This window comes from Catharus ustulatus, chromosome 7 (assembly GCF_009819885.2).
Source record: "Catharus ustulatus isolate bCatUst1 chromosome 7, bCatUst1.pri.v2, whole genome shotgun sequence".
In the NCBI taxonomy this organism is placed as follows: domain Eukaryota; kingdom Metazoa; phylum Chordata; class Aves; order Passeriformes; family Turdidae; genus Catharus; species Catharus ustulatus.
This window is the reverse complement of record NC_046227.1, coordinates 17,199,047-17,220,724: the sequence shown is the minus strand read 5'-3', so window position 1 is coordinate 17,220,724 and position 21,678 is coordinate 17,199,047. Positions and strand designations below refer to the sequence as shown.

The window sequence follows — 21,678 nt, the reverse complement described above, 5'->3', positions numbered from 1 at the left end:
GGGCCCGCGCAGCCGCCCCGCGCCGCGGGCGGTGCCGGCGGGGCCCCTGAGGGCAGCGGGCGAGCACCGGCCCGGCCCATCGCGGCTCCGGAGCATCCCGCCGCTCGGAGCACCCCGGCCGGCCCCACCTGTGGCGAGGGCGGCCCCACCTTCTCGCAGCCGCCCCCTGGGCCCCGAGGGTCGCTTCAGTACCGGTGAGAGGCACAAACTGGCCTTGGGAAGGCACCGGCAGCAATGAGACACTACCCGCACAGCCACACCCTGGCAGGATGAGTGGTTTGCTCCAAAGCTCTTCCACATGTAGCCTAAGACAGATGCATCCAAAATGTCGTGACTTTTCTGCCAGTCTCTTCCTATGCGAAAAGGCAGGATACACTGTTTAACTACATGGAAAGAAGTAAAGTGCAGAGCCCCCAAAAGAGCACACAGCTGTGGATGTTGAGCTGTTCCCTCTTCTTCAGGTGGGAGCCGATCGCATTGTATTTGGCAGGATTCCTGAGCCAAGCACAAAACAACCGGGAGACCCCTCTTTAGAACGGAGGCACCTTATTCCTATCTTTCCTGCTGTACTTAACACAAAAATGTTCTACCAGAATATGCCTTTCCCCCTATCACATTACTCTGTCCTCTCTTACACAGAGGTTCTGTTTAGATTGCTAAAACAGGCATTTTTGCAGTCTCCTCCTGTTCTTTCTAAATCAGAGCTTCCACACATCAATACAGGGGGGCTGACTCTACTGCAGGGGCTCTTTAACTCCCAGCTACTTCAGCAAGAATGCCCAGGGCAACCTAATGCAGACACATTGAAAAGGTGACATCTCTTAATGGTTCACCCTTTCAAACTCTTCACATGCACTTAAACGATAAGCCAGGTCACTTTCACCATGCATTATTATTATACTCCGTGCAGTGCTGAAAATCTTCTGAGTGAAGTGGAAGTGGACTGGTAATAAAAGATAGTCCTATTTGTCCTGTGAGTGAGGAGGGTAAGAAAGTTGCTGGAATTCTGAGCACAGTGACTCTGTTCCACGTGTCCACTAATGAAAGTACTTCCATCCGCCATCCTGAAAGAGCAGAGAAGCCTTTCCTTAGCAATAAATACTTTGTGAAGTGTTGCCTTGTGCATTTGTACTGAGTCAGAACTGTGAAGAAGATGGCAACTGTTACTGGTTTTAAAGAATAAGGTATTTTATTATGGAAGTTCACCTTCATAACAATGTATGCAGAAAATGACTGACAATCACTAACAAAAAAAAAGGTTCAATGAAAACAAAAGGATGACTATTTACACTAACTTACTACCACAAACAATGAAATACCTGAAACAGTTGAGGCAGTAAATATTCCTTTCATGTCTTGAGAGATTATTGAACAACAACTTGACATTGTACTGACACATACCAACGGGGGTTCAAGATGTTTAGATAGCCCTGACCAAACTGTACACTGCAGGAGGCCAAAAAATGTTGGCTATACACTTATGTGAACTATGTCTCTCTGTTGTTTTAACTCATGAAATTGATCTCTTACAGGGATCTTTAGGAAAAATGTTTCAGTATGAAAAAAACAAAACCTACAAGACAATGCTATGATATCTAAAGCAGTGATCTGTTTTATCCAGAACTATCTCAAATGCTTTCTCTGCCCCCCCTTGCAGTTGCATCTAAACAGAAATCATGGATGAAACCAAGAGTATCACATACTGCTTTTAAATATTTTAAAATCCTAAAATCAGGTCTGTGAATTACTGCATGTATACAAGAGGTATTTGCCAATAAGCGTATTTAGACAGTAAAAAAATACCTTAACATTTATACTTAATTTACAAATATTCCAACACAATAGAATTGATGCTGTTGGCTTTATGTAGGGAATGCTAGTTAAAGAGGTTGGAAAATGAACAGCAGTATGTAATTGAGCCCTTGTCAAAAGGTATTCATCAAAACCCAGAAAAATTCTTGTTTGCACCTGTCCCCTATCCTATCTATTTTTTTTCCTTTCTCTGCTTCTGCTTCTACTGCGTCTGCTTCTTTCTCTGTGTTCCACTTTACTGCACTTTTCCCCATAGCCTTCTCTACATTTTTCCCTCTTTCTGGGTACATCTGTGCTGGGGCTTCTGGTTTCATTTTTCCTGTGCCGCTCTTCACCAGGGCTTTGACTTGGACTTCTTATGTGCCTTTGCCTGGAACTGCTGTGATTTGAGCACGGGCTTCTCCTGCTCCCTTCATTCATGCTTTGGCTTCTACTATCCTTCTCCTTTCGTTCAGTGTCTCTCGTGTTGGTGCCATGGTGTCTGCTTGCGGACTTTCTTTCCCCCTCACAGGAGTTCCATTTGTTGTTCTCTGCAGAACTGTCTCGCTTTAAAAGCTTGCACTTCTCCCTATCTTTGTCCTTGTTACCGTGACTACTGGAGAGATCTTCATAAAGTTTTTCCTTCCTCGTTTTTGCCTTTCCTTCTGAATCGCTGCTGCTAGCCTCTGAAAACCTGTCTTTTTTTCTTTTCTTAGAATCCATCTTCTTTTGTGCTGCTTTATCTCTGCTGTCAGTCTCGCTATCACTGCTGCTTACTGAAGTCTCACTGGAGGATGAGGAAGAGGATCTCATCTTATGTTTCTTGTGTTTACTTTTGCTTTTTTTCTTTTGCTGCTTTTTCTTCTTTCTATCTTTCTTCTTCTTTTTCTTCTCTAGACGATCCAACTTCCTTTTATTTTCAAAATAAAAGAGCGGCACAATCAGACATGTTAAGATATACTAGATTACAAAGTCATTGTCTTTTAAAGTTCACTACCTTTCATGACCTACACAGTAAAGACATTAATTTTAATTTAAAAAATTGAATTATTTTCCTTTTTCAGCAAAGTTTCATTTTAAAACTTATAACCTAGCATTACCAGTAATATGTAATCCACAGCTGCTCCCTCAAAAGAGAAGTAATATGATTTTTTAATTCTTTAATTTTCAAAAAGATAAGAGATGTCAATTTGGGCCTTGTAACTAGGAATAAATACATTCAGTAGTGCTTTTTTTCCCCTTGTCAGGCTGCTCTGGAGATTATAGAAAATCATTGCTGCTTTTGTTTGTGCATTTTCAAAACGTATTTTGAAAATGAAAAAAATGTAATTAGTATTCACTTTTTATTAATGAGAAAAACTGAGACTAAAATACACACCTTTGAGTTCTTTAGGCAAATAAAACAGACATTTCCAGTAACCTCTTTTTTCACAACTAGAAACTTACATTTTCTATCTGTAAATATACAATATTGCATCATGCACATGCATTCACTGCTATTCCACTACTTTAAGGTAGTTTTTATTTCGCTTTCTGTATTTATGTTCAAAAAAATCAGTGAGTGAATAGTGAAACTGCTTCCAGTGTACTAAAAATATCTCTTCAGACTAATAAAGCCTAAAGGACCCAAATATTTACTAAACATAAACTCCTAAAATATAAAGGATTATAAAAATTTAAATGTGTTGTGCCAGCAGAAGTTCAAACAAAAATAACATTTGAAACTACTCTAACTGCATACACATTCCCTACTTAAAAGGAACATAAAACATGTCAACTATTTTCAGAAAATTATTTATTACATATGTGAATACCATGTGTACCTATCTACTCACGGGCCTGCTTAGCCATTCACCTTCCCCCCCCCTCCTCCCACTCCCCACATGTGACATCTTTTATCTTAAAAACTTGCTTTATCTGCATGCCTCTATGGCATCTACCAGCCAGTAGCTAGTAGTTTTGATTTTAAACATTTTGAGGTTATTTCAGGCTAACATTGCAAATTAAGAGAGAAAAAAACCCCTAAGTCACCTGGCACTCAACATCAGTTGGATAAAAGCAGAGCATGGGAACCTCATTAACTCAGACCCACAGGCAGCAGTGAGCTGCAAACCCTGACACAAGCACAGGGTGCAGCTGGGCCAACCTTGGCCTTGGGGTACAGGGTCAGGTTCAGTTCACCCACAGGGAGAAAACAAACTTTGTCAAGTTATAAACCAGTGAACAAGAGCACAGAATTTTTAATCACAGAAGTAGATACTGTAAACAATGGAGCGCAGAATAATATTTTAAAATAGCAGCACAGCATTTCTAGTGAGCCAATTAGTATTTCAGTATCCCAGTTAAACTGGAAATGAGCCCTAGTCAAAGGCATCAAAACCAGATTAAAATAAAACAAGTAGATTAAAAATCATGGTACATAATGCCATTTGTGGTCAAATGTATGTTAAATTAAGCTGATTTTCTTCTGTACTGATAGTGCTAAATGGCACCAAAGAGTTACAGTGGCAATCATGGACGTAGTCAGAACTACTGGGGATACACAGCCCCTCCACAAGGTACCAGACATACCTTAGAAGTTTCTGTTTTTGTTTGGTTGACAGTGATTTTAAAAATTCAACTTCTGGATCATCATCTCCTTCACTTGTAACAAACTCCTAGAAAAATGCAGTAAGACATTAGGTTCTTATATATAAAAACAATATCTTAATTCAGATTTCTGTTTTACAAGTGGTACCTCTATACACCTTATTTTTGCACAGACACAAATATATTTGTATTGTGGTTAGAATGGTTAGAACAGGATACCACTACCCAGTGAAAAACCCTGACATTCTCTCTCAGAGCTAAGTAGGTGTTATAATGTGGGGGTTATACAACAGGAGTTATTACTAACATATGAAAAAATCACTGCTAGGGAAAGAAACATTTCTGAAATAGTTAATATAAATGAGCCAATTTTGAAGCCCACGATTCCCCAGGATAAGTCACTCCATTGTTATCACGCCTGGATGAATAGGTAAGACGCTAGTCCTGCTTGAACTCAGAGTAATTTAAGCAAATTACTTTTCTGTCTCGGTTTAGTCATTAGGAAAATGGGTAACACATCTACTTCACTGTTGTGTTATTAGTCTTTAAATGTGCACAAAGTCTTCTAGCAATGCAAAATACTGTAATCATATAATCTACGTACAGTAACGCAATCAGCAAAGCAAAACTACTTTGAAGACCCTGAATTCCTCAAATTATGTGCATCTGGTACACCACAGTTCTCCACAGTGATGTTTTTAATTTTAGCCACGCTCAGAAGACGAAAGAAGAAATAAAGATTAAAAAGCTCTTACAAACAAACTCCAGCACACCTAACATAAAGCAAATATACTGACATCAACATGATTTGTTTAAGAGCACCCACATGCTACATTTTTTGGGGTGCATAGCTTTTTTAAAGGCAAAGGTACATCCATCTGTGGAAACACAATGAACTGTAGATTTACTGAAGATTTCAATCCCAGCTTGTAGTCATCCCTTTTTTACTAGTGGTTTGACTATCCTGCCATATGAACAAAGGTTACTTCAAGGAGTGTATATTAATCTTTCATTTTACACTTCTATTAAAGCGCCTCAATTAGTAATATACTTCGAGCAGTCTAAGCAAAGGCAATTGAGCCATTTTCACTCCCAGAAATAGTAACTGGAACAATAGTGAATCAAGTAAAAAAACCCTTCAGATATAGCATTCCTGGCAGTAATTATTTGTGCATACTGCCTCAAACTTCATCCAAAGGGCAGTAATGCATTACAAGTATGCAGCAGAAGCCCTAACCCCCCCTTTATGAAAAATTCAATTTCTAGTCACCCGGAAGAGGGATTTAATTTATTATACGTGGTTTTAAAAGAAGTAATTTCTAATTCACCATTCTGTATGAAAGAAAGCTGGAAAACTAAGTTTTTTGACATTTTTCTACTGGTATGGTTATTCAGCTTTCCTATGGATATGCATATTTGAAAACATTAAATAACAATTCACAAGCAATCACATTTAGATTTACAGACATTTTCAGCTTACTGGTAAAAAAGATATTACCTGTGATGGATCATTTGCGGTCAAGTTTCTCCCCAGTACATTTTGTTTCAGTGCAAACCCACTGTTTCTCATCTCCGCTATTAGCTCCGAGGGGTGCATTGATGGCCCTGTTCACAAAAATCACAGTTTGAATGTATCATTTATATCTCTCTACCTTTTTTGGACTCCACAGTAGGAATTCAGTTGAAGCTTTGTTAAGTAAAATCACAGCTAAATCAACTCAATAATCTTCTGCTGAGCAAATAATCAGATATGATTTTCTAAAACAGCAGTCTGAACATTCAGAATGGGAAATAATTGCATTTTTCTTTAAGTACAAGGGGATTCTCTTATGTAACTTTGTCATGTTGAAAACAATATATTAGATAGGTCTAGTAATACATTTTTATTATAGCAGGAGATCTAAATAAAGCATATTAAATAAGACTCAGGCATCTCTTCTCTTTTAAAACAAAGAGAAAATGCACCTCTAATATGTTCCTAATAACTCATTTTTCATAATGACACAAATTTTTTAACTTCAATGTAAAAAGTAACAGTAGAAGAACACATATGGAATATAAAACACATGAAAAATATCTATGTCCTTACTTATTCTAGGGATTACCAAATATATGTAGCCTCTGGACTGTTATCTCCTCCGAGATTTCTGGTTTTATTAACTTAACCATGCCATAGGTGGTGGCATTAGGCACATGATTTCTTTCTTTGCAAGAATCTAACAAGGAGTAAAATCATGATGTATTATGTATCATCCAGACTTGACTGCATAATTTACAAACCTTGTAACTCACTCTTATGCTTTAACTGAATTCCAGTTATCATCATAATGTCATGTACTTGTCTGATTAGGTACTTTTTCTTCACCCTAAATATTCACTGTCTTGCGAGGTCACTTTCAGTAAATTTCCTTCCCAGTTCTTTCACTAACCTTACCATCAATGAACTGTGTAAGGTAAATGAAAATTAAAAGGAATATAAAACAGGGCATGGAGCACACATTTACTATTACTTTAGCAAACTACTGTAAATGATAAGATTAATTAGCCTTATGAAAAATGATTACTGATCCTGAAAAACTACTGATCCTGCTCCATGGCTTAAGACTTTCTTACAAAACTCATAGATTTCAACACAGACAAATATGGAAAAATAAAGTGAGATTTTTGCTATAGAAAATATATGGTAAGTAGTACAGCACTTTCTCAAAAAAAGTAACTTTTTTCTCAGTTTTCCTTTCTAACATATTACCTTGCAGAAACAAACATATATGTAAAGCAGGAAGGAATAAAACAAAACTTTGGAAATGTTTTAAGGAGCCCCTGCATTAATGACTTTATTTTCACAAGTTCCTTATTTTGCTGGGCAAAAGAATTTTCAAATGAGATACCTTTTAGTCTTCCCTCGAGTTTATATTTTTCTGAAGTAGGGGGTTATTTCCCATCTCCCCTGTACTTTACCAAAAGTGCTTTTTCTTTTTATGTGTTACAGTGTAATTGTAAACTCACAATTAATGCATGTGTATAGGCGCCAGGGTCTACATTTATGCATATTTCAAATTTCACCCCTTGGTCTGCTTGATGAAATCTACTCTGGCCAGAACAGAAACTAATATTAGACAGACACCTAATGTCAGACAGAATTTGGTACCAGAAGAGGCCTTGATTTGTAAAGTCCATATAAGTCCATGAAATAGCCATAAAATTCCATCAAAAACCTTGTATGAGGAAGCCAAATGGAGACAAACCATAGAGTCATGAAAGATTTCTCCATATCAAAGAAACCAAAGCTCTTGACCAATTCACACCTAGAACACCTCTATCATTCAAACGCAGTTCCTCCCAATTATTCAGAGCCACTGCCTAACCAAGTAACTTAACTAACTTCTTAGGTATCTCTCTTCAGTGTTTCAGCATTGTACATATTTTGGTGTGCATCCAATACCTAATTATTCTCATCAGTGTGATTAGATCAATAGAGAAATGCAGTTTGTCCAAATCTATACAGCAGACTTGCTAAAGAACCAAGACAGAAGACCCAACTTTGTGGTTCCCTATGAGCACTACGGTCAGAATTGAGACCAGAAAGACATGAAGGCATACTGGCCTTCAAAAGCACAATTCAAAATTATTTCCCAGAAACAAACCTTTTTGGCTTCTTTGGGCATAACACTGGAAAGAGACAAGCAAAACAGCTTCTCCTTTTTTAAGAAAAAGCTTGTAACGAATGCCCAACACTACTGATTTTCGTGCCTCTGTTTCCTTGTATATTAATGACATCAAAGAGAAATTCATAGCTCTGCCTACAGTATTTTAGTTGCAATGCAGTATTACCATACTACTGCTATTCCTGTTTTGTGGACATACACAAGCTGCATCAAATGCACCCACAGAGACTTGAGACTAAAGTTGTTCATGAAATAAATTATTCCTGTTTTGGTCTCCCTACAATTATGAAGGAAACAGTGTTTTAGGTTCAGCCTAGCTTGTGAGGAGATGCAAGAATCTTTATTAATTATGTTATTTTTATTATAACTAAAGGTTTTAGAAAACACTAGGAAATGAGATTCAGAAAATAAACCAACTCCATAAATGGAAGTAGAGTCAAAACACAATCCTGTTTCACAACCCTTCTGTGCGCAGACCCCAGCCAGTCATGACATGGGCAGCTGCTCAGAGTGGTTGATTATAGAAGACACTTCCTTGCAGCACGGCACCTTTACAGTTGGAAAACTTTAACATTTTTGAGAGGATGAAACAGATGAACCTGCTAACAGGTTTTTTTTCAACAATAATGCCACTGAGCTTCTCAGAAGTTCTGCTGCCCAATGACAGCAAGGCACCTATAGACACACAGTAGGGAGAAAACAATCTCTTATCTGGGAAGTCTAAAGAGACTGTTTTCTACCTGGTTACAAGTCCAGGCTGGTAAGTTCAATTAAGACATCACATTTGACAGTGGCTGCACAGCTTAACTGCAAACCTCTATTAGTACCTACTTTCTGCAACACAACAAGAATCAAGAAAATATTTATTCTTTTAATTAAACTCCTTTGCTTGGAATGAAAGGAATCAAATGCTTGGTGACTTTCTTCTCCCATCCATACCTCAACAGACTGCTTTTGATTATTATTTTAATGACGTTGATTAGCAGATCTGATTTTCTTTGAAATATCAGTGACAGGTTGAGGTCTCCCAGGATTCCTGGGCACAGCTATTTTACAGGACAGCATTGAGGCATGTAACACTTCCTTTTGAGATGCTTTTTCACAGAGCCCTAAACCATGCTTAAATCTGTGAGTAAAGGATCACATTCTCATTTCCACACTATAAAATTTATTAGGGGGTTTCTCCTTGCTAATGTAAATGAAAGAGATAAAACCTGTAAAAGAAATCCTAAAAACTGAACCTTACTTAACAGAGATTTGAAAAAAGTAACTTCTCAGAAATGTCCTTGGTTTCCCTATTAAACAGTTAAAGCTTAAACCCTGATGCAACCAAGTTGCCTGGTAACCCAAAGGGTTAAATCTTTTCAGCCTGACTTTGGCTCATGACCATACTTGTATCTTCACTCTCCGAGAGTGTCAGAGAAAGCAGTACTAGGGATACCTGGCAGCCCTGAGCTCCAGCTGAGTCATTAACTGTAAAACAGATGGAAAGGCTGAGCTGAGAGGCTCTCAGTTGGCTAAAATCTTTGGCTATGATGATAGCTTATTATTCTTGAACAGCACCCATCAAGTTGCAAGGAGTCACTCCTACATCAGGCACAAAAATCCTTTATGTGCTATGAAAATCAATCTCCTCATATAGGCATTCCTTACAGACTTGTGAGACAGCCTGTGAAAAAGCTACCTCTGTGACCTCATGCAGGTGAAAACATCTAGAGATATTATACCATGAGCTGGCAGAACTTTAGATACAGGAATCCTATAAAAATAGCTGGTTTCTACAACTTCTGACAACTAGTCTCTCAGCATTCTTTCATCAGCAAACTAAAAATAAGTTCAAAGTTACAGTGTTTCATCATGTTTCTTATTCTTCCTGAAACACACAGTACCTTGCTATTTTTTAATATGACTGTCAAGGTTATTTTCTAAAATTTGCATTTTGATAGGAAAAGAAATAATTTTAAAAAAATCTTTAAAACTTTCCCAGATGCCACTTGGCTAAAATGAAACCATTTATCTGCTTTAGAACTATTAATAGTCTTGGAAAAACTTTTTGTCATATAGTGTAATTAACTGCCTGTAATTATGACATTTATTTTTATGCATTAAGACAACTAACAACTTCTTGTATTTTCTGTAGTTATAGGTACTTAAAATTATACTAAGGGCTTGCACAAAAAAGTCTCTATAGTTGAAGACCCACCAAATTTTAAAGGGTTTTTTTTGGCTATTGCAATTCTCAAGAAACAGCATTATCATGCAAAGAGGCTACAGTTTCTTCCTGCTTCTTACTTTCCACAGAAGTTCTTTCTGCACTAATTCTCTCTGGTATCTTCTGTTTAAGATACTATTTAAGGATACAATTCAGATAGCTCAGTTGACTCCAAGAGTTGGGGCACAAAATCTAGAAACTCAAAACATGCAATGAAGTGTGAAAAGAAGGATTTGAGTCTTCACAAAGCACTACCCAAGTACAACCTTAGCTTGACAGCTTTTGGTACATCTTTGTAATTACTGTACAGTAAAATAAAAAGAAGAGATGCAAGTAGTTTTTTTCTCAGGTATATATGAGCATCAATTACACGGGATTGCAGAAGAACATTGTATCAAGATTTATAGAACACATTGTAAATTAGCTTTTTTAGAACAAGAAATACTCCAATTTCTCATCACACAATTGAGATAAATTTAACAAAATCAGCCCTGCTTCTATTAAGCCATCAGGAGGGGAATACAGTTCTGGATTTCAATTACTTAAGTGCCTGCTTTACAGCAAACTCTCCCACCCCTTATTACTACCTCATGCGTGTCCTAGAAACCAGAGAAACCTATAGCTGCAATTAATTTTCTATTCTGTCTGCACTTCTCTTGATGGTAGTACAAATGCAGAGTGCATGTAACACTGCTGTTTTCAGGCATTTTCTCTCGAAGGCATGGGCACCCTTAGGAGAGCAATGCCAACTGTAACACACCATCTGGCAGACTTCCATTACAATGTGTAAAGTACTTTTTTCTAATTATTCAGTGTGAGGGAACAGTATGCTAAACCAACTTTTTCCTAACAACTGTGATTAAAAGCCACTTTTCCTGCAATAGCTTCAGTGGCAGTGAGGACAGACCATCATATTATGTTTGCCAGTAAAACCAAAAATTGCAGTTTTACTTCCACCTACCCATGATGCACAGTCTTGACAGTATTTGCCCAATTTACTGATAAAAGCTTTCACTACTGTCACCAGGCAGATAAAACAAACCGAACTATTCTTTGCAATCAATCAAGTTTTAAATGGATTTTTATTGTGGAATAGAAATGAAAAGCAAAGACATAAGAAACAATAACACTGTAAACATTACTGCCATCTTTGGCAGGGGAAATGACAGTAACCAGTTGTACTTACATTGTAGCTGCAATTATAGAACTATACGGTATTTAAGGTTGTATGTATGTTTTGTCTTGTATTCTATGTATTGTTATGAAATTAAATAGAGTACACTTATAAAAGTTACTGGAAAATTGTAGAAAATATTGGGAAAAGTAGATTCCTCATTGTCATTTTAATTGCAACTATTTACCTTTATTTTAACTACTGCTCATTTTGCATATCATCAAAACAGAGTATTTAGAATATGGCTTTTAAAACAGGCTTTTCTCCCTTTCTGAAAATGTGTTCTGGCACGGGATATCTTGTAGTTTACAAATGTGATCATTTTAATCTAAAAACATCACCATCATCACACCATCCCACTTCTGACACGGTAAGAGAGATCATTTACATGAAAATGTAAACATAGCAAACTTGTGTATCTGCTATCGATTTGCCAGTATATGTCACGGTCAGTAAACTCCAAGCTGCCATGTTTGAAACATGAATTAATGAATCAAGGACAAGATACTCTCAAGGCTTCTCTTTTATTGCTACACACTTTTTGTTAACAAAGTAGGCCTACAGCATGTTGTTATCATCCTTTCTTATAGGCAGCTTGGACCACATGAGGAAATAACTCCTCCAAACTGAAATTTATTTGGTTTTCTACACAGCACTGGTACTAAGGCCATGCTTTGTTGTGGAAAAGTAGATAAATAAATACTTACAGAGCACAAAAGTACCTTTTGTGAATTAACTAGGCTTTACAAAACATTCTGCTGGTGGGTTTCAGTCCAGCACACAATCACGTGAAGGATAAATATACTCTGAATGCAGAGTGCTACCTTTTCTGGGTGGTAGCAAAGACAAAACATATGATAGAACGCTTTTCAGGTTTTGCTTTAAAAGAGAAATTAACTTTAAAATTAGAATAGACAGTTGTGTCAATACATCCATATGTTTCTTGTTCTGTCCACCAAGTTTTCTATGGCTTTTGTTAATATGGCTTAAAAGGAAATTGAGCAAGAATGGAAAAAAATTATAGACTGAGCTTAATCACACTCCATAGTCTGTGAACTTTTACTGAGGTTGGGACAGAGATGAGAGTAGGCACTTATTTTATCTAAAGGACAAAGAACTATTATCAAAATTATGTGATCATGACACACAATAAATTTATGCCACTAATTCAGAATCAATCATCTTTTACTGATAACTTTTTCATCTATTTCAGAGATGAGTGCATTCAGACCATATTTACACTTCAAAGCAACTGCTGCAGTTGGCATTGAGAGAAATCAGTGACTAAAACCTCTGGCTTTTAATTAGCTCTTCTTCAGAGGGCCTGCAGTTTAACTGTATTTAACACTTTAGCACAGAATTTCGGTGTAATTTGCCATGCTTTTGTGATATGGTATTTCAGAGAAACCCGAGTTTCCTTTTTACTTTTTTGGAGTAGTAAAAGCCATTTAACATTTTCAAACTGCTATTGAAACCCATATTTATTGCTTAAATGCTAAGCACAAATTTTCTAATAGAATCTGTATTTTATGCATTCACAACAAATACTAAGGCTTCTGAAACATAAATGGAGGATTATTCTAAAATGTGACAGTTCTTAAACTATGTGAAGATTTAGTTAAGGTTCCTACTGTTCACAATCAAAGGTCTCAGCTGCAGATCATAAAGGATGGCTTCACATACTGTACATTTCTACAGATGACCATTTATACAAATATTCACAGTTAACATATTCAAATACCTTCTCTTGGTTATTACAAATTCAAGAGAACGTTTTTTTTTAATTCCTGCATTCCCAATACAATGCAGACTTTTCTCTGTTGGGAAAAAAGGTACTGTATTTGTCACTGGGAAACTGCAGTGAGATACAAACATAACGCAACATAAACACAGATTTCCTTTTTTACTCTCTCCACATGACAGGCAATTTCAATGATTACTCTGGGAAGGTATTTCACCTAAAAGCTTGGGAACACACTAAGTCACAGACAGTTAGTTTAGGGGCACTCAGGAGATGAAAAGAAAGGGTGCAAACCCCAGAACTGGGTAACGAGCCTTCAGAAGGCTGCACCTGCACAGCCATACCTAGAGTGGCTCAATCTTGGTAGACCATAAGGCACTGGATACACACACATGTTGCTCCACTAGACTTCCACTTTTATTTGCCTGAATTTTCCACAACATGCTAAGCACTTCATGGTACTTTTTCCTTAGTAATTCCATGGCATGGATCACATACGGACCCACCCAGCTGTAAGATATGCAAAGTAGTCTACAGCAGAGGATGCCCAGCACTCTCCAGGCTTAGCTTTCATAGGCCAAGAATGCAAGAACATCTTTTAACCTTACCATCCCACTTCTAACTATGCTACGTGTACAATTTGAGACTAGCCTCACTTCCCAAGATAGTAATTCCTTCCTTCATAAGAAAGGAACAGGTCCATAGTGGGTTCTTTGTTCTAAAAGCCATATAATAAAAGTTGTAAGCACTCAAACTTTCATAAGTTTTTAGTAATCCCTCCCCTCATCTGCCCAAACCATCATTGAACAGGATAGATGGTTTGTAAGAAAGAAGGGAAGGAAAAAAAATATTCAGCTGTCCTAACTGTACCTAACCAAGAAAGTCACAGACCATTTTGAAGTGAAGTAACAGTATTGTTTCAAATCAGTTTGCACAGGACATCTAATGATCTCTGTTCCAATCAAGTCAATCGCTTTTCAGGATTCACAAAAAAAACAGTCACAAACCCCAAGAGATGCTGCTGGTTAACGATAAAAAAGGATTGTAAAAACAGGCAAACTTTAAGATGCTAGTGAGCTGGTATTTTGCTGGTATGCATGCTGTATTTTCTACATGCATATATACACAGTGGCACATAAAGCAGAAGCACAAATGATATTTCCATCTTGTGTGAACTTGGAAAGTTAGGATTTTATCAGTTAAACACTCTGTAAATCAGTTTAGCCCAGAGAAGCATTTTGATTGCCTAATTTACCTTTGTAAAGGAGAAGTAAATCTTCTAAGTTGGTCTCCATAAGCCTCACAGCTGGAACATTCTAACACTACTTTGCAGTTTCCAGTGATCAAAGTAAGTTACTTTATATCTAAAACTAAGAATTTCATAATAGAAATAATGCAACACCAGGGGGTGCAGTTATCATGCAATAATTACACTCCTGGGAGATTACAGACAAGGCTGTACCCCAGGGGTGTGATTATCCCATGATAACCACATCTACTGAAATTGCCTTATTGCAAAAATAATCTCTGTTCACTGGTGAGATATTATTCAATAGGTGCTTTTTTAATGGTAAGATTATTATTTTTTTGTATGAATTGCCAGCTAGATTAGTAAAATGGTCCCAGAAGCAAAATAACCAAGCCACCATGCCCAAGTCAAGGTACTGATTGCAGCTATTTTTGTTTGCTGAAGCACTGCAATGTATGCTAGATCCTGAAAGACACCAGAGGACAGTTCTGTGCCACAGACACCCTCTGCCCTGCAGCAGTTTCACTGGAGGAAACTGAGGGCTGTGACTGGTCTCTGCACATGAGATATTCAACACCAAATCCAACACGGCATTTGACAGCCAGTTCTATGTGTCAAGAGGAACATTACAATGCAGTCTTCACATCAGATTAAAAGACAGTTATTTTTCTATTGAAATGACAGAATCACAGCTTATAAAATTTATGGGAAAGAAAAAGCATATATTGGACATGATGGAGGGGGGAAAAAAATATCTCAGTTAAGAATTCTTCTTTTTCCTTATGGAGAAACAGAGCAGGAACTTCAGATAAGTCAACTAAATCAGACACGAATTTCACTATCATTTATTTCCAGTCAAACATTTCCTCTGACTGAAAAAAATAGTGAGTCCAAACAAAACATTTTGTTCCACTCTTTCTGAAGCAGGAAAAAAATAGAACAAAACACAAACTGAACTTGTATCACGGACTGCTACAAATCTTTCACAGGGAAGCCAGACCATTTTTTAAAACCTACTTGTGCAGAAATTAGTGATGCCAGTGTCCTTAGCACACCAGACTCAGAACCATGAAGCCCAATGTTCACACACACTGACTGGGCAGAGATTCATCACCAGCCAGGATGCTCAGCAGCACACAGACCAGAGCCTTCAACACCGTGCTGATGCATGATGTGCTCTAGCATGGGAGAGTATTTGTAATGTTTGAAGAATTCTAACCTAAATTTAGCTAGGGTAACTACTATGTACTGCCTAAAAAAATTATTCCATTCAATTTGCATGAAAAGGATGTAAGATCAAATTCTATTAGGATGGGAAGAATATAAATCAGAAGAAATAAAGCACTGCCAAGTAAGTAACTTCAAAGCAATAGAGCTCTTTCCAAAGAATATAAAAAGATTACAAAGATCTGCTCTTTCAAAAAAAAGTTAGTTATTTAGTACTTAAATTTGGTCCTTCAAATACACTTAATTTAATAAACTAACTGGAATCCTTGTACATTGACACTGTAGTAAAATTTTACTCGTTTCACCTTTCTTCCTCATTATATCTCTATTTCTCAGCTGTACCCTTTCATTCATGAAACAATATTTATATTTCAATCTCCTGAAACTTCAGCTAGAATTTTTCAACTTCTTTCTAAATACGGCAATACTTCCTAACATTTGAAAGTACAATATGCTCTAATAATTTAGCCAAACGTTTTTCAACTCTTTAAAAGTTCATTGCAAACGTATTTTTATAAACTGAGTTATTAAAAAGCCCAGTCAAATAAATTTAGAACACATTCCAGACCTGTTGTACAGTACCAGTAATCATGGCCTATCCTTGAAATCGCTATTCATTGCCCTGTTCAGAGACGTGTTTTAACTTCTGTGTTTTAGAAACAAACAAATAGCTTCAGAAAAATTGAACATTTTTTTACCTGACCTTAGAAGCCAAGTGGTTTTGTACCTTTTTTCCCCCCTAGTGCTGACAAGCACAATAACTGAAAACTGTGGATTATTTACATGTTTTTTACCAGCTTTCTAAGCATGTGGAGACACTTGTGACACGTGGAAGAGGGGGTGCTGGGGAAGCAATTAATGTACAATTCAACCTGTTTCAAGTGCAAGGGATTTTTTAAACCTAATTATCACTTCACAAAAAACCAGAACAGCTTCATAAAAAGATGATCTCCCAAAAAGTCTGTCCTTTCCAAAGTAGTATTTTCTAGAGTTCTAAAGCCAGTTTAAAGAACGGTGTGGCAATGGACATTTTTGCAGCACTACAAAGCAATACAAAATAATCCAGAATTTAGTCTAGAAAGCAGTTTAGGAGTGCATGCAATTACTGATAAAGAGAATTAGGAAGAAACAGAGCTTGAGGAGGTGTAGTGCACAAGTAACAAAAGAGGGTTCTTGGAGGTGGGAACAGATGCAGCAGAGCTAACTGTGGATCTGCAGCACAATCACAATAGGGCTGAACTCTCAGCAATGCAAAGTAATTACTCCCATCCCAGCCAACACAGGACTGCTGTCAGAGTTTCAACAAAAAACCAAAAAGCAAAACACATACTTTTTTAAAATATGTGGCATGTGCTTTAACACACCATGTGGAAGAATTATGAGTCTATGTTGTCACTTAACTGTAGTGCTTCATTTACACACATTTCCAAAAGTCATCAGAGGAGTGTAACTTAACTTGTTATTAAATCAGATGAAGTTTTAGAGAAGTTGATGAAAGGTTTGTATTCCTGAGGCTAGAAAAAGCAGACAACCTTTCATATGATGTTGTAATTAATATTACCACTTTCTCTAAGCCTTGTTCTTGAATCAAGAACTTCAAGCTTTACCTACAGTGTTTTCACATGGTTTCCCTGGAAGAAGGAGAAAGTAGCAGTATCATTACAGCTGACTATTCAAATTCAAGAACAGTGTCTTACAAATTATATATACAAATCCTGATCTGTCACCCACCCCCACTCCCTAAAAATCCTTCCTCAGCCTACAAGAGTCTAAGCTCAGCAAAGCACACCATCTTCTAAGTTCCAGAGTTGAAAATGAGAGGGCACTGGCACAGTCTGAGAACATCCAAGTACTTTTACACCATTTTCCTTCATGCAAAATTCATCATATATTGCTAAGTGCTCTCTTTAGGCTTAGGAAGACTGTTTGAAAAGCCATCTGGGGGACATCTCTTCAAGTGGGAAACACCCACAGCAGTCAAATGTTGCCTACACCCATATAGATAGTTCAGTAAGGTTTGAAACAAGCAGTTATTCTTCTCCTGACTGCAGAATGTCTGCATTCATTACACGGCAATGAATAATAAGGAATGTATATTCGGGTTTGTGTAAGCACGTATCAATATCTTATGCTTTCTCAACCAAACACCCCTAAAATTTACCCAACTCATTTGAACTGAGGTGTGGACAGTGAGTTTTTAGCACAAAAGCATCTCTGACATGCAAGAGCTGCACAATAGAATTCTACCATCAACAAATGCTCTAAGCACAATTTTTTTCTAAGATAAGAATCATGCAAGAAAGTGATTTAATTTTATAACCAGCTGAACAGAAAGGCTGAGGAAGTCACCTACAGGATGAGTAATACAACAGTACAATCATCAGACAATGCCTAAAACGACAGGAGAGTAAGAGGCACCATTTCCTCTAACACAACTCTTCCAGGCTTCACCCCAAAGAAACTATCACCTATGTGACCTACTTCTGAAGAACAAGACTGTTGGTAGGCTAAATAGGTAATAAAACTAGGAGCTGCTATATAAAATAGGTAACCTGAAGAAGACAGAAGAAAAGCAGAAACCATCAAGTGTGCAACTGTAATGGTATCCCTGCAAAATCCAAGACACAACAGATGACTTTTAAGCACTGTACAGCAAGGCTGAAGACTCATCCACTCTACTTGATATTTCTTTAACATGCCCCAATTTTAAGAAACTTAAAAGCATTACAACTTGGGTTAACTCACAGAAAAAAAATTACTATAGGGAAAAATCCCCTCAATTTCAATGTTTATGCCCACTTCTTCAAACATAATCTAGCACTAACTGCTGTGTGACTTCAAGTAACAGGAGAGTTAATAGAAGAAAAAAATAATAGTAGTTCAAGAAGCAAAAGGAAGTCAGATGAAAGGAAACGAGACATTTGGAAATCTAGGTTTCAATTGTTTGTCCACTTACACAATTACATATTTTTAAAAAGCCCACAAACCTCTCCTTTTTATCAAGTGATTAACAAAGATACAATGATATATTCCATCTTATCTAAGCAGTTTGCTTAAATTTGAACTGCCACAGTCTTGGACAATCCGCTTATTTTTTTGATGACACAAATTTTCTTGTTCTGATCTAAAGTCTCATTACAGCCTCTCAGTTTTAGGCACAGATAGGACCAAAGCAATACAGAATCCTTTTTAAATGAGTTACTAATTAGAAAATTAGGTCCTTGCAATTTTAAATAATTACCACAAAACTGTGGATCCTACATTTGGAACTAACTGTTTTCCAGATTTCATCAACTCTCTGAAATATGATAAAACTGAACATGATGAGCTCCCCCCATATGTCTAACCAGAACCTTTAAAAACCATTCACCGCCTACCTGAACCATCACTGGAGACTGAACTTGCATTGATTCCAGAAAGGCCAAACAAGGGACATTCTCGATCAGTGTTTATATGACCCCACTTGTGGCATTTAATGCATCTCACATTCCGCACCTAAAGGCAACAAAGCCAATTGACAAAACTTAGTCACAACTTAGTTCACAGCTGAACATCTATACAAATGTCTGTATCATTAGGCATAAGAGAAGCTTTTAAACCCATTGAAAAAGAGATGATAAAATTAAGAGAGTCCATGTGAATGTTCTGCAGTTGGACAACATTTGAAATACACCCCAGATATCCACAGAGTGAAATTTATGTAACTTGCCTGGATACCAAATGGTTGATCTCTGATATTCATATCATCCTTAGCATATCTGTTACACAAACACAAAAGAAAACAAATACTCAATTCACTACTATCTTTTAAAAGACATCATCTACAAAGCTACCTTTTGTTGATAATTGTGCACCCATTTCAGAGATATAATTCCTATAAACATTGTTTTCAAGGCATTTTTAAATATGGATGTAAAAATCAAACGAAAATAAAGCTGAGCAAGGAACAGTTCCAGGTTAACAGGTTTTACTACTTAAGTGTCAGGACAGGATGTGACAAGCTCACACAAGTGACCTGTTCAAAAATATAAAAGGAGACAAAACGGGGGAAAAAAGGGACAAAAAGTGTATGAAGAAAGCCAGGCATCTTACTTTTCTCTGGGAGCAACTTTTTGCCATTCAAATTTGTATTCAGTCTCTCCTTCTTGCTATAAAACAGAAAACATGGTAAGTTTGAAGTTTTTCAGAATACATTTTAGTAAGCAAGAAGAAAACATAAATAAATATTGTAATGAAATACCTCTTTTGTTTCCTCTTTGAATTTTCACAAAGCATGCAAAGAAAAGAAATGATGCATTAATTATATATAAATGCAGATGGTGTTCCCCCCCCCAAGATAAAGACAAAACATTTCATGGTTTATACTATGTATTTTAGTTTATACTAAATACATTTATACTAAAATACATTGTCCTTATTTCTTCAGAAGGTTTTTAGCTGCAGTACTATCTGCCCAGAATCAGAAAATTGCAATACCTTTCTTTGCTCCAGGTGGGGCCTCATACATGAAATTAAGACCATTCTTCACACGCTCATCACCCATAAGCAACCTAAATAAAAAGGGCAGTTTGGGGTGTTACACACAAAGTAGTCACATTGGTAACACTCACAAAAAGAAAAACAACACAACAATGAAATTGTTGTGATAACTAGCATTTTTTTCATTTGTTAATGCAACAAAATTGAAGTATCAAAAATCCTGAGAGACCAATCAATGCTGTTGCATAATCTACTGTGTACCAAAAATCACATTTCAATCTCAACTGAAACATAGTATGTTCAGTGTTGTGAAAAACAGATTTCTGTGATGCAAAAGTATTATTATACAAGGTTACTGACTGTTCAGTGAAACATAGCATATTTTGAAATTAATTATAAGACAGGCACAAACCACTTTAAGTTCTTGTGAGTTCTGCTTACTTAGACATCACTTAATGAATGACTGCCCTCTCCTACTGCTGCAGTCAATGGGGGACAGTACGTCAAACTTGTCACAGCAGTATGACCTTCACCACCATGAAAACAAGACGGGAGGAAGAAGTGTGCGACCTTAAGCCAATTCTCACCTATTATCATAGGATTCCTGTTCTTTCAGATACTGTTGCATTAATTCTTCTTGTTTCTTCTTATCGTATGAGATTTTCTGTTCTGCCATCCATACCTAGATAAAATAATCAAGCTTCTACTTAAACACAAAAAGCTATTGCAGAATATATTAGTGTACAAATAACCAGCTTACTCAGTTGAAAATGCTTAACAAGGGATGATCACCATTCTAATTGCATAAAACACATTATTTTCATCCCGTATTTTAACAAATGAACTTCCTATAGCAGTCATTTTGAGAAATTCCAAGTTCCAACAACATTCACACACTGAAAAGGCAGGAGAAAATTTGGTAGCTCAAAAGGAAAAGCGGGCTCAGAAAATACCCTGTGGGTGCCCTGCAGTGATCCTTGCTGGGCCAAGTCTCGACAGACCCCAAGCCCCAGGTGCGCTCGGGGTTCCTGGCATGGGGCACAGCCCTGGAGAGGACACCTGCAACCAGCTCGAGGCAGGCATGAAACACTGGGGAAGCATGGGCACACCGTGACACGGCAGGCGCGGTTTTCCTGGACGGTGCACAGCGCCTATTTGTCCCGAGAATCAGGTGTTGAAAACCCTGAGCCAGGAAAATGCGACAGTCACACACACCTGGCAACAAGAAAACCCGAAGCTTCAAGTATTTCTTAAATATTTTCCTTCCTCTTTGCCCCATCGCCGGTGCCACTCAGGAAGGTGAGAGCACTGCCCGGGCCGCTGCGGTACCGGCAACCCAGCCCGACCCCGGGCACCCCCAGGCCCCCTCACCTTTTTGATGTTGGACTTGGAGGCGGGGTGAAAATCCTTCTTGCACATGAAGTTGGCGAACGACTTCCCCATGGCGGCGGCGGAGCGGGAGGCGCCGGCCCCCGCAGGGACAGGGACACGGACAGGCAGAGGGACAGCGGCAGGGCCGGAGCGGCTCCGGGGCGGCCGCGGGCTCCCTTC

General features: G+C 37.7%; 1 protein-coding gene across 1 annotated transcript; it reads right to left on the bottom strand.

Moving 5' to 3' along the window:
- Window positions 1-1,163: 1,163 nt before the first annotated feature.
- On the bottom strand, window positions 1,164-21,673 carry CIR1 (corepressor interacting with RBPJ, CIR1). The gene is made up of 10 exons (XM_033065163.1): window positions 21,499-21,673; window positions 20,715-20,809; window positions 20,125-20,198; window positions 19,889-19,902; window positions 19,741-19,796; window positions 19,358-19,406; window positions 19,026-19,143; window positions 5,879-5,985; window positions 4,363-4,448; window positions 1,164-2,701 (listed from the first exon to the last, which is right to left on the bottom strand). The coding sequence occupies exons 1-10, from the start codon at window positions 21,568-21,570 to the stop codon at window positions 1,981-1,983; spliced, it is 1,392 nt and encodes a 463-aa protein (XP_032921054.1). The 5' UTR covers window positions 21,571-21,673; the 3' UTR covers window positions 1,164-1,980.
- Window positions 21,674-21,678: the final 5 nt, after the last annotated feature.